This window comes from Balaenoptera physalus (genome assembly GCF_965194825.1).
Source record: "Balaenoptera physalus genome assembly, chromosome: 7".
Classification (NCBI taxonomy): Eukaryota; Metazoa; Chordata; class Mammalia; order Artiodactyla; family Balaenopteridae; genus Balaenoptera; species Balaenoptera physalus.
Window position 1 is genome coordinate 108,196,325 of NC_138886.1, and position 12,193 is coordinate 108,208,517.

General features: G+C 47.9%; 1 protein-coding gene across 12 annotated transcripts in view; it reads right to left on the bottom strand.

Moving 5' to 3' along the window:
- Positions 1 to 12,193, bottom strand: part of PEBP4 (phosphatidylethanolamine binding protein 4) — a 265,326-nt gene that overhangs the window by 183,270 nt on the left and 69,863 nt on the right. For 9 of the 12 annotated variants that reach the window (XM_082470757.1, XM_082470756.1, XM_082470753.1 and 6 more), the window contains one exon: positions 5,980 to 6,081. The exons of the other annotated variants lie outside the window; for them this stretch is intronic. In XM_082470757.1, coding sequence (XP_082326883.1) covers positions 5,980 to 6,081 — 102 coding nt within the window. The remainder of the gene's footprint in view (positions 1 to 5,979; positions 6,082 to 12,193) is intronic. 12 annotated transcript variants of the gene reach the window in all.

Here is a 12,193-nt window from a genome sequence, read left to right on the forward strand (position 1 = left end):
CAAATATATAGCTAAATCAAGTATCAAGCATACTAAATATACTAAAAAATACATATATTATAAATGCTAAATAAACTAAAGCTTAATGTAGACATTGATAGGGAAAGAAAAAGATTTAAGAAAGACTATAAAAAGTATGGGGAAAAAATTAATATTGAGTAAAGTCTATATTTTTCCTCTAATTGAGAAAATACAGCCCTCCCCCGCCCTTTCCTTTTCTTTCTCTTTCTTCTTTAAATTTAAGACCGGTTCAGCCTTTTAGCATGCAAAATCCCTTGAGGCAGATAACATTTTAAGCTGCTATCAGTCACCACACTGTGATGTGATGTGTTTGAGAAGAACAGACCTAGATGGGGGTGGGGTGGAGAAGAAAGAGGATGCTGCCATGTCTAAGGGGAAAAAAAGATGTGGGGAAGGACATGATTCGTGGAGGACTGAGGTACCAAAGACAAACTGTGTCATAATTTTCGCCAGGCTTATCTCTGCCGTTTAACTTCCGAGAATTAGCTCTCTGGTTTTAGCATGCATAGAAACATCACAAGGCATTTTGTTTTTCTACGTCAAACCTTACAACAACCCTATGAGATGGGTATTACTCATCCCATTTTATAATTGAGAAAACTGTGGTTTGGAGACGTAAGTTTCAACTCCATTTCTATCTCCAGCCTGGACCTCTCTTTTGAACATCAAACTCTTCTGTATAAAAACTCACTCAACATCTCTCCCCAGATGTCTGATAACACCTCAAACTCAGCATGTTCAGATCAGATGGCCCGAGTTCTTGCACCTATCCCCTAAACATGCTCTTCCCTTAGTCTTTCCAATTTGCTATGGACTGAATGTTTGTGGCCACCCCAAATCCATATGTTGAAGCCCTGATTCCCAATGTGATGGTATTTGGAAGTGGGGCCTTTGGGGGGTGATTACGTTTAGATGAGGTCATGAGGGTGGGGCCCTCACAATGGGATTTGTGCCCTTATGAGAAGAGACTCCAGAGAACTTGCTCTCTCTTCTCTCCTTCTTCTCCATGTGAGGACACAGAGAAAAAGCAGCTGTCTACAAGAAAAGACAAGAGAGGTCTCACCAGAGACGGAACTGGCTAGCACCTTGATCTTGGACTTCCCAACCTGCAGAACTGTGGGAATATATTTCTGTTGTTCAGGTCACCCAGTCTATGGTATTTCACCATGGCAGCCTGAGCTGACTAAGACACCATCTCAGAAAATGGTAAGTATCCTCCCAGTCATCAAACAGCTCAATCTAACATGAAGAACCTCAACTAAAGTGCTCTAACCTGTGGTTTAGGGTAAGTTTTGAAAGACAACCATTGATGTTCTTACCCGAGAGAATTAGGTGTTTCCCTCATGCTCTGCCTTCCCAGGAGGAAGCAAGAATGGGCCCCTGGGAAGTCTGTTGGGTCCTCTTTGCCTCTTTTCTTTCTCCTCTGGAGTTACTAAGTCTTTCTCAAGGGCCTGGGGTAGATGAGACACTGCTTGTAAGAGAAAATTTGTGATTGAAATACAGCAGCCAGGATGGAGGGCAGGGCAGGCTGGAGAGCCCTGCTGGTAATAAAGGGGTGAATTTTGAGGGGCTGAGACCTGAGGAGGCTCCCTTACCCACCAGAGTGGAGGAGCTGAGGAAGGCAGAGAGGGACGGGCCTCACCATGGAAACTAGATGAGGCAGGGAAACTGAACCCAAGTCTCACTTTGCTAGTCCCTCCAGTGGATGTTTCCACCGGAGGGAATGTGGCTTGGAATTATAGTCCACTGTCCTAGACAATCAGTGAAGTGTGGTGGTTAATACACAGCCTCTAGGGCCAGATCACCCATGGGCTTGAAGGCCAGCTCTGAAGCTCAGCCTGGGGCCAGCTACACTCCTGTTTCCTCACCTGGAAGATAGGGATAACAATAGCACCCACCTCATAGCATTGCTGGGAAGATTAAAGGATGACGGTACTTGAAGAACTTAGGACCACACCTGACCAGTTAGCTCTTATCACGCCCTGCTCTCTGGAGGGAAAAGCTGCCCTCAGCAAGCTGGACGCAGACTACAGAGCCAAGGGCTGCTCGGCATTTGGCCATCAGTCCCCCTCCCTTACCCGTCCCCAGCCCAAGGCCCTTTGGGCAAGAGCCAGCCCCTTCCTGGGGAGTCTTGGCCCTGGGATGACAGAGCAGGGCTCACTCAGCTCATGTCATGGTCTGAGGGGCCTGAAGTGCTCACAGGAGATGGCTGGGCCTTCAAAACCATTAATTGTGAAAAGCCCAGGCATGAGGAAGACTTGCTTTTACAGGTGGTTAAAAAAAAAAAGTGCTTGTTAGCTTTCTCCTCTGGAAGGTTTCTTGGGTGTGCCCTGCTGTGTGCGGCCTGATGCTGAGCCCCCGAGATTCTGGACTATGGAGCGTCCGTCCTCTTGGAAAAGCTGCTCTGACTCCTGGTTGTTTTTCCCCTGGGGTCGGGGGGAAGGGATAGAGGGAGGGGTGGGGATGGAGGGAAGAGGGCTGTCAGGTATCTTACCTACCCAGTGTCATTAGAAAGGGATTAAAAGATAGCAGAAAAATGGCAGAATTCACGTATGTACCGCTTTTACTTTTTTCAAAGAACTTTCATGGGCATCATGTCTTTTGAAGCACCTGGGGCCTGGGACAGTAGCTAAACCATCTTGGACCCCGGGGGACAGCCGGGAAGGCCAGGAAGGTTTTATTAGCCAACGTTGCACACGAGGAAGTCAAGAACATGGAGGGGGAACCTGTGACAACAGGAGGGGCGAGGCGCAGAGAAAGCAGGAGAAGGTCAGGAGAGCGGGCTTCTGGTGGGAGCTCCATCCCCACCTGCCCGTGTGACCTTGGGCAAAATCCTTAACTTCTCTCGGCTTCAGCTTTCTCATCTGCAAATCGGGGATCATGGTACAGGTTGTGCCAGGCCCAGGGGACTGTTATGAGACAAGGATGAGGAACACAAAATGTATAATAGGCTCTTTAAATGTGAGAGACAATAAAAACGACTTTTCGGGAGGTCACCTCTCCCACGACCCCAAGTGTCCAGAACACGGCGGACCATCAGAAAGGGAAGGCTGAGCGCCTACTGTGCGAAAGTTCTCTGCACTCAAATTGGTTCCTTTGACCATTTTCCTCTTTAATCCTCTCAAAGTAGATATTATCATCCGCTTTCACAGGATGAGGGAAGTAAGGCTAAGAAGTTGAGAAACTAGGGAAGCTAGTTGGATACAGAACTGGAAGCTGAACTCACATCTGTCTTTCTAGACCTCGAGCTCATGCTCTGACCTCCCTGTGCTGCTTTCCTGACCACCCCCCACCCGGCTCCGAAAAATACACGCAGAAGCATCTCATATACGTCACAGGGCTCATAAGCGAAATCTCAGGCACTTGACTCACGTTCTCACTTTGAGCCTGTTTACTCTTGGTTTAGAAATAATTCTGACCTGCTTGGTTATCAGCTTTCCCATCCTGTTGCAGATCAGAAGGGACATAAGGATACCAATCATCTTTGACAGGAGCAAGAAATAACAGATGACAGGAGGAAAATAAATTTTAAAAGTAATTTTAGCAGTGTTGGGTGGTTTTGTGTAGAAACAAATAACCTTACAAATTTCTTTGATCCCTACAGCTATCACTTGTGAGTGATCTAAAAAAAAAGTCTGCCTTCCTTATGAAAATAAAATAAAACCTATATTCCTAAGGCAGAACTGGCTCCAGAAAAAAGAAACTCCGTGTTGGGTAGGGCAGCTGGACCACAAGCATCTCAGACTCCTGTTCCTCAAGATTCCTGTTCTTCTTTCTGAGCCCCTGTTCTGGGCACGTTCCACCTCTACAGGGAGGGCAGAGCGCAGACACAGAACTGAAGCTTTTGTTCTCAGTACCACTGTGAAAAGAGCAATGCATCCCAGATTCACTGAAGACTCAGGGACAGCAAAAGGGAAGCTGATGAAGACATTAACATGAGACCAGGTGACTGGTGCAAAATAGCCATTTGCTTGTCAATTACACAGTCAGTAACTATCGATCAGGCACCTGCCAGGTGCCAGCATAGTCCTAGGTTCAGAGCCTTCAGCTGTGAAGTTAACTGACTCTCTCTGCCCTCTTGGAGTTGCCTGTGCCCTTGGAGGGAGTGTGTCATGTTAATCAGCAGCTTGAGACCCCTGGAGAGGGATGAGTCCCCTCTTGGTCCTGCCTAATTTCATATAAAGTCACCTGCAATACCACCCATCCACTCTCTACACTGTCAAACACAACTGTACCATAATAGGAAACATATATTTGGTCTTTGTCCTTGGTTCCTGGCACAGAGCTCCTAAGACCCTTGGAATCTCCAGAGTGATTAAGAATGTCTTTTGTGTGTTAATGAGGTGACTGGTTGGGGGCAGGGATTGGGGGGGGTGGGGGGAAGACGCTAGATAACTTCAGGGTGGGGACTGGTCCCAGAAAGACCAAGGCATGATTAGAGGGTTGGAACTTTCAGCCCCACCCCCAGACCTCCAAGGAGGGGAGAGAAGGTGGAGATTGAGTCAATCACCAATGTCCAGCGATTTAATCAATCATGCCTTTGTAATGAAAGCTCCATGGAAACCCTAAGTGATGGGATTTGGAGAACTTCTGAGTTGGTGAGCATTTTAAGGTGCTGGCAGGGTGCTGCTCCTGAGTAGGCCGTGGAAGCGCCGTGTAACCCCTGCCCCCGTACCTTGCTCTGTGCATCTCTTCCATTGGGCTGTTCCTTGAGTTGTATCCTTTCTAATAAATTACTAATAGTAGGAAAACTGTTTTCCTGAGTTCTGTGAGCTCTCCTAGCAAATTATTGAACCTGAAAGGGAATGTGTAGTGGGGACCCTAATTCTTTAGCCGAGTCGGAGAGAAGCGTGGGTACCCTTGGCACCAATACTTGTGATGAACGTCTGAAGTAGGGGATGGTCTTGTGGGACTGAGCCCTTAACCTGTGGAGTCTGATACTAAGTCTGGGTAGTTCGGTGAGAACTGAGTTAAACTGTAGGGCTCCATGTTGGAGAGACACAGAGCTAGCTGTGGGTGTGGATAAAACCCCACATTTGGTGTCAGAAGCACAGTGGGAGAAAACACTCTGGGGGCCCTGAGGCAGCCTCCAGGGTTCCGATTCCCTGTCCTAGAGGACTTATCATCAGGGCTATACCTCCCCCGCAGGGCCAGGCTGGACCTGCCCACAGGGGCGTGGCCTTAGCCGCTAGAAGCCCCGGAAGCCCTGCTACAACATGACTCAGCAACTCCTGCTGCCACACCGAAGAAACGCCCGTAGGTAGCAAGGGCACCGGCTGGGACAGATGTTTACAAGGATGACATGGAATCATTTAACAGAGGTTAAGCAATGTTCATTAGATTGTTTAAGAAGGCAGGGTTGTATGTAATCTATTTTAGAGAGACTGCCATACGAAACGATTAAAATAAGAAGTTGGAATATGTCAACGGGCAAGGTTCAATTATCCAGAAGGTGAGCTTAGAAAGAGCAGCTCAGGGGTTTCCCTGGTGGCGCAGTGGTTGAGAATCTGCCTGCCGATGCAGGGGACAGGGGTTCAAGCCCTGGTCTGGGAAGATCCCACATGCCGCGGAGCAACTAGGCCCGTGAGCCACAACTACTGAGCCTGCGCGTCTGGAGCCTGTGCTCCACAACAAGAGAGGCCGTGACAGTGAGAGGCCCGCGCACCGCGATGAAGAGTGGCCCCTGCTTGCCGCAACTGGAGAAAGCCCTCGCACAGAAACGAAGACCCAACACAGCCAAAAATAAAAATAAAAATAAAATAAAATAAAGAAAGAGCAGCTCACTCTCAAGCATGGTATCATTGCAGTGCCATTTTTTCCAAATGACTCCAAGCCCCATGTCATTTCCTGAGTAAACCACCCCAAGTTCCCCGGGTCCCCTGGCATGAGGCACAGTGTTCCTGCGGGCACTCGTGACCCCGGTGAGGAGGTGACAAGCCCAACCTGATGCCTTCTTACCCTCTCCCCAGGCTGCAGCCTCTCCCTACGCAGCCTGGGTGCTGTGGACACCCAACTCTGACCGCCGCTGTCACAGCCCCAGTCTCTGTCCAACTCCTTTCCCTGTACAGAAGGGACAAAGAACCCTGTTGACCTCCCTGGGGTAAGGAACAGCTCCGTCTGCCTGGGGTTCCAATATTTCACAAACGTTCTCAGAGCCCTGTGGGTTTTGCTCCATAAATAGGCAAGAGAGCTTGACCAAAGGCAGACCCCAGGACCCCTGCTGGAGGAAAACTGTATATGACACGAAGTTTTTCCAGCAGAACAGAAGTTCCAAACTCAGGGACCCTGGATCCCCCTGGGTTCACACAGGCTGTGGGTGGAGTGGAGGAGGGCATGGAACCCTGGACCTCTCTCTCGTTATGCTGCACGGACCTCATAAACAGGGAGAATCAGGTGACAAGCGTGAAGGAGCATCAGGTGAGACAGACCCAGGATGGCAGTGATAGCTCAGGCACAAACGCCTGGGACTTGGATTCCACCTCACGCTGATGGTGCCTTACATTCTCATAGCTTAAGTGGGAAGAATCACCCCAGGAACTCCGAACTGTTCAGAGCAGAGTCCGTTTGCCTGCTATCTGAGAGGCAGCCCTGATTTTGTGATTAAACACACAAATTTGGGAACCAGACAGCTGGGCTTCAAATCCCAGCTTCAGCACTCACCAGCTGTGTGACCTTGGGCAAGTTGCTTAGCCTATCTGTGCCTCAGTTTACTCATCTGTAAGACTGGGATAATAATGATTGTGAAAAGTAAATGGGTTAGTATTTCTAAAGTGCTTAGAACAGTGCCTGGCGCATGTCACTGTGCTAAATAAAACAAAATAATCCGGCCAAGGCAGGGGATTGAAAAGATGAGGCATATCCAATAAATGTCTTGGAGCCTCAGATGCGTGGATTCTGTCTCATAGCTGACTCCTTGCCCCAAAGGCAGCAACTCCTGAGTGGGGCTGTATGGGAGGGAGTGCACGAAGGGTTAAACCCCCAAGTGAACAGAAAAACAAGTTCCATCTGGTCCCTGGGACAAAGCGACAGCCTGCAAAGCCCCCAGCCCGGGCTCCTGCTCAAAGGACACATTGCTTTTTAAAATTCCAACTTGTGGCTGCCTCGATCTATAAATCAACCAGTTCTCCACACCCTAGAGCTCGGAGCAGGATTCACAAATGGCAGCGAGACATTCGTGTTCCGAGAATAGGCATCTGAAAGTGCCTTTGCACTCGGGGTACCCAGCCCCCCGGCAGCTTCCTGAAAGGCCCTGGGGCTAGTGCTTCGTCCTCGGCTCCCCTTCAGAGCAGGGACTGCTCTCCAGCGGGTAAAGAGAAGGCAGGCAAGACGGCACAAGGTCAAGGCTCAGACTGGAGCTGGGAGTTTGCTTAGATGCCTCACTTCAGCGAACTGTCTCTGGGACTCAGCTGTATCAGCTGTTTGCCCTACCTCCCCACGCCACTGCTGGGACCCCATCCTTAAGTGCCAGGCTGGGAGTGGTGAAAGGCTGATTAATGAGAACCATAGTACTCCACAAGACACTGGGGGAACTCTTTCAGAGAAGCAGTGGGCTTCTTCTTGGTTCCCTGGCTGATTTGTGCATGGGGCAGCTTGTGCCCCGGCATCCCCCGCGGGACACAAGATCCCCCCATACGTGGAAGGGAAGAGGGAGCCGGAATGAACCCCTGGGTCCTCCTGTGGGCCTTTGCCTGAGGCAGGGCCCCTCAGTTTTACCACCCGCCTGGACGCATGCCCACGCCTGCCCTGATAACGCTGAATCCAGCCCTAGCACTAACCGTGCAGAGCAGGGAAGTAATTCACAAAAAGTTGGGCAATTCAAAGTTACAGTTTCCACAGCAACCAGCACTCAGACCATTTGGGTAGCTGAAGCCTTTTCCTCTTAGCATTCACTTTTTTCCTCTCCCCAAATAGCTTTTTTTTCTCTTATTATTAAAGTAATACACATTCACTGGAGAACATATGGAAATTACAGACAAGTGTAAAGGAGAAAATAAAAATTACCCTTAAACCCACCACTCGGAGCAATCCAATGTTAACATTTTGATGTATTCTTCATTCGTCTAGTTTTTTTTTTTTTTTTTTTGCATGCATGCATGCATAAAAAGATATAATTTTTGAAAATTGGGACTATCATGAAATTACTGTTTTATCATTTGGTTTCTTTCCCTTAAAAACATATTGTAAGACTTTCCAATAGCCTTAAATATTCCCTGAGAACATGATTTTTAATAGCTACATGGTATTTTTGCATATGGATAGAACATATTCTATTTAACCAATCTATTGTTGAGCTTTTTAGATGATTTTCTTTTTTTCTTTCACTATTTTCAATAACACTACAATGAACATCCTTTTACATCAATTTGTGTGTATGTCTCATTAATCAGATTAGAATAAATTCATAGAACTAAAATTATTGTTCAAATGCAATGAATATGTGAATAATTCTAATATGCATTATCAAATCCCCTTCAGAAAGGTTGAGGCAATTTGTACTTCTACCTGTAATGTATACTCTCCTTAAAAAAAAAAAATCCAAAGTTCAAATTTGGTAGGTTTTAAATAAAGTCTATACCATTTTTTAAAATTACATTTCTTTGAATTATAAATGGAATTAAGCTTTCCCCTCACATTTTTAATGAACTTTCTTCTGTCTATAATCACCCATTAACATCCTTTGCCCCCCTTTTTCTATGCGGTATTCATCTTCTTCTTATTGATTTATAAGAGCTCTTTATGCATAAAGATAATAATCCTTTGCCATATTTATGGCACATATGTTCTCTCAGTTTGTCGTTGGATTTTTATTTTGTTTATGGCATTTTTTAAAGTGCAGAAGTTTCAAATATTGTTGTAACTCACATCCATCCTTCTTTTCCTTTATGACTTTATCTTTTGATTTTTACGCCCAGGCAGACCTTCTCTAACCTGCAGTCCGATAAATACTTATCTGTATGTTGCTTTTCTAGCCATTTTATGGCTTTGTGGTTTTGATTTCACACTGACTGCTCTAAAACGCCTGGATTTCTTATACAGGTGCTGTTCCGCATTTTCTTGTCTAATGGTCCTGAGGCTGGAGTCTGCAGCGCCAGGTCAGAGATTGTTGCCAGGGAGATGCAGGAATTGACCTGTTGCTCCTGCCTTTCAGGAGATCTCAGCCTTGCAGGCACCTTTCCATGGAGTCCTGGTTTTTGCTAGTGAATGGAAGAAATGAACAGGGAGGAGGAAATAGCTGTTCCACGATTACACACTGAAAAAGGTACACCTCACGTGGCTTTGTTTCCCATCTGAGATGGGGAGGTGGAGGATGGGGAGCGCCAGATGCATGGAGAGCTGGCGAGCAGCTTCATTCTTAGCACGTTAGAAATCAAGGGATTAGATTCCAAACCTGAAATTAACCATCACTCTACTTGCAAGAAGAACTAAAGGCAGTCTTGCTGGCATTGCATTTCACCAAATACCAGGTTTGCATGAAGAAGAGGTACAGGGGGTGGGAGCGGGGGAGAGGGAACCTGGGACTTCAGCTCCCCAGAGATGTGGACCTCCTCTTCAGTCCAATCACCCAAAGGGCCCCAAGAGTCAGTGAGTACCAGACAGGATGCTGTGATCCCAAGCAGAGGGTGGTTAACTTCGGATGCCATCTGGGAAGATGCCCCCCTTCCCAGACTGCCCCCCTCTGTCCAGCCTCAGGAGATAACTGCCTTCCTTCCATTGTCCCTATTTCAATTCAGCACCCAAAACTTTTTGCCAAGGCTGTTTGCCCAGTTACCAAAGTCATCTCTGCATGTGCTGACAAGGCAAGGGATTTATTCATTCATTCCACAGGTTTACTAGTGTCTATTCTCTGCATACCGCTGTGTCCAGCCATGGTGGTCTATTCCTTTCCAACGAGGGATAAAATATTTCCCTTCCATCTCCTGATCTCTGTTATCTCTCCTTAAACCCCTAAAAAACTCACAACCCTCTGCCTTGTATCCCATGTCTTCTAGTCACTGCCCTGCCTCAGCTTTCACATTGCAGGATGCACTAGTCACCTGGGCGTTGGAGAAGATTATTATAACTACCATCACCACCATCACCATCATCATTTACTGAATGCTTCCTGTGTTGGCACCAACAGGTTTTACATACATGATCTCTCGTAATCATCATTCAATAATCTTCATTCAACAAGCATTTATTAAGTGTCTACTATGTGGTAGAGACTGTTCTAGTGCTTGGGATACATCAGCAAATAAACCAAAGATTCTTGCCCTCATGGAGCTTATATCCCAGCTGTGGGGTAGAGGCAGGAATAGGCAAAACAAACACATAAACATAATAACTAAAGAAACTGTGTGTAGCTTAGAAGGTGATAAATATGATGGAAAGAAGTAGAGAGGGATAAGGAGGCTCAGGGGTGCCAGGGGTTGGGAAGGGCTCCTTGAGAAGATGACATTTAAGCAGAGCCGGAAGGAGGTGAGGATGTGTACCATGGCTATGTGAGGGGGAGGACAGACTCCGGCAGAGGGAACCACTGTGAAGAGGCCCTCAAGCATAGCTGGTGTGGTCAAGAAGCAGACGGGAGGGGCTTCCCTGGTGGCGCAGTGGTTAAGAACCCGCCTGCCAAGGCAGGGGACACGGGTTCGAGCCCTGGTCCAGGAAGATCCCACATGCCGCGGAGCAACTAAGCCCGCAAGCCACAACTACTGAAGCCCGCACGCTGAGAGCCCGTGCTTCGCAACAAGAGAAGCCTGCGTGCAGCAACGAAGAGTAGTCCCTGCTCGCCGCAACTAGAGAAAGCCTGCGCGCAGCAATGAAGACCCAACGCAGCCAAAAATAAATAAATAAAAAAATAAATTCATTAAAAAAAAAAAAAAGCAGATGGGATGCCAGGAGGCCTGGAGCCAGTGAGCAAAGCAAAAATGACAGGATCGAGGTCAGAGGGGTGACAAGGGGCCAGGTCATATGGGGTCTTGTAAGCCACTGTGAGCTCTTTGGCTCTCACTCTGGTGACCTGAGGAGAAATGGAAGGATTTTGAGCAGAGGAGTGAACTGATCTGAACTGGAGATGTAAAGGCTCGCTCTGGCTGCTCTGTTGAGGGTATGCTGGGCGTTCGGGGCAGGTGTGGCGGGTTGGAGACCAGTTACGAGGCTGTTGCAATAGTCCAGGTAGAAGGAGGTGGCTCTGGCCAGGGTGTAAACAGTGGAGGAGAGAAGTGGTCAGCGACCGGATAGATTCTGAAAGCGAAGACAAGCGCGTTCCCTGGTGGGTTGGATGTATAGTGGGAGAGAGGGTGGAGACTGGGCACTGGGGTTGGACATGTTGCCTGTGAGCGTCCATCAGTCACCCCAGTGGCCATGTGAGTAGGACAGCATACAGATGACATTTACAGTCGTGACACTGGATGAGACCACCGAGGGGGAAAGTGTAGGTAAAGATGACAAGAAGACCAAACCCTGAGGCCTGGGGTATCCTGCATGGAGAGGCTGGCGGGAGGAGGAGAACCCAGCAGAGGGGACCAAGAAGTGAAGAACTAGAAATGGAGAAGGCAGATCTGGAGTGTGTGGGTCCCAGAAACCACGTCTAGGAGGAGGAGGAGACCAGCCAGACCAAATGCTGCTGATGGGCCAAGAAAGTTTAGGATTGGGACTTCCCTGGTGGCATAGTGGTGAAGAATCTGTCTGCTAATGCAGGGGACACGGGTTCGATCCCTGGTCTGGGAAGATCCCACATGCTGTGGAGCAACTAAGCCCGTGAGCCACAACTACTGAGCCTGTGCTCTAGAGCCCGTGAGCCACAACTACCGAAGCCCACGCGCCTAGAGCCCATGCTCTGCCACAAGAGAAGCCACCGCAGTGAGAAGCCCACACATCGCAACGAAGAGTAGCCCCTACTCGCCACAACTAGAGAAAGCCCGCGTGCAGCAACGATGACCCAACGCAGCCTAAATAAATAAATAAATAAATTAATTAATTAATTATTTTAAAAAAGGGAAGTTTAGGATTGATGACTGATCGCTCATCTTACCAGAAATGGATATTATACCCATTTTAAGGTGAGGAAAAGTAATCTCAGACAGAAGAAGTAACTTGCTCAAGGTCACGGCGTTATGAGCAATCAACTAGGATGTAAGACAAGGTCTGGGCAAAGCCAGAGCCCTGGATGCTTCTCATACCAATCCTCGGGCTC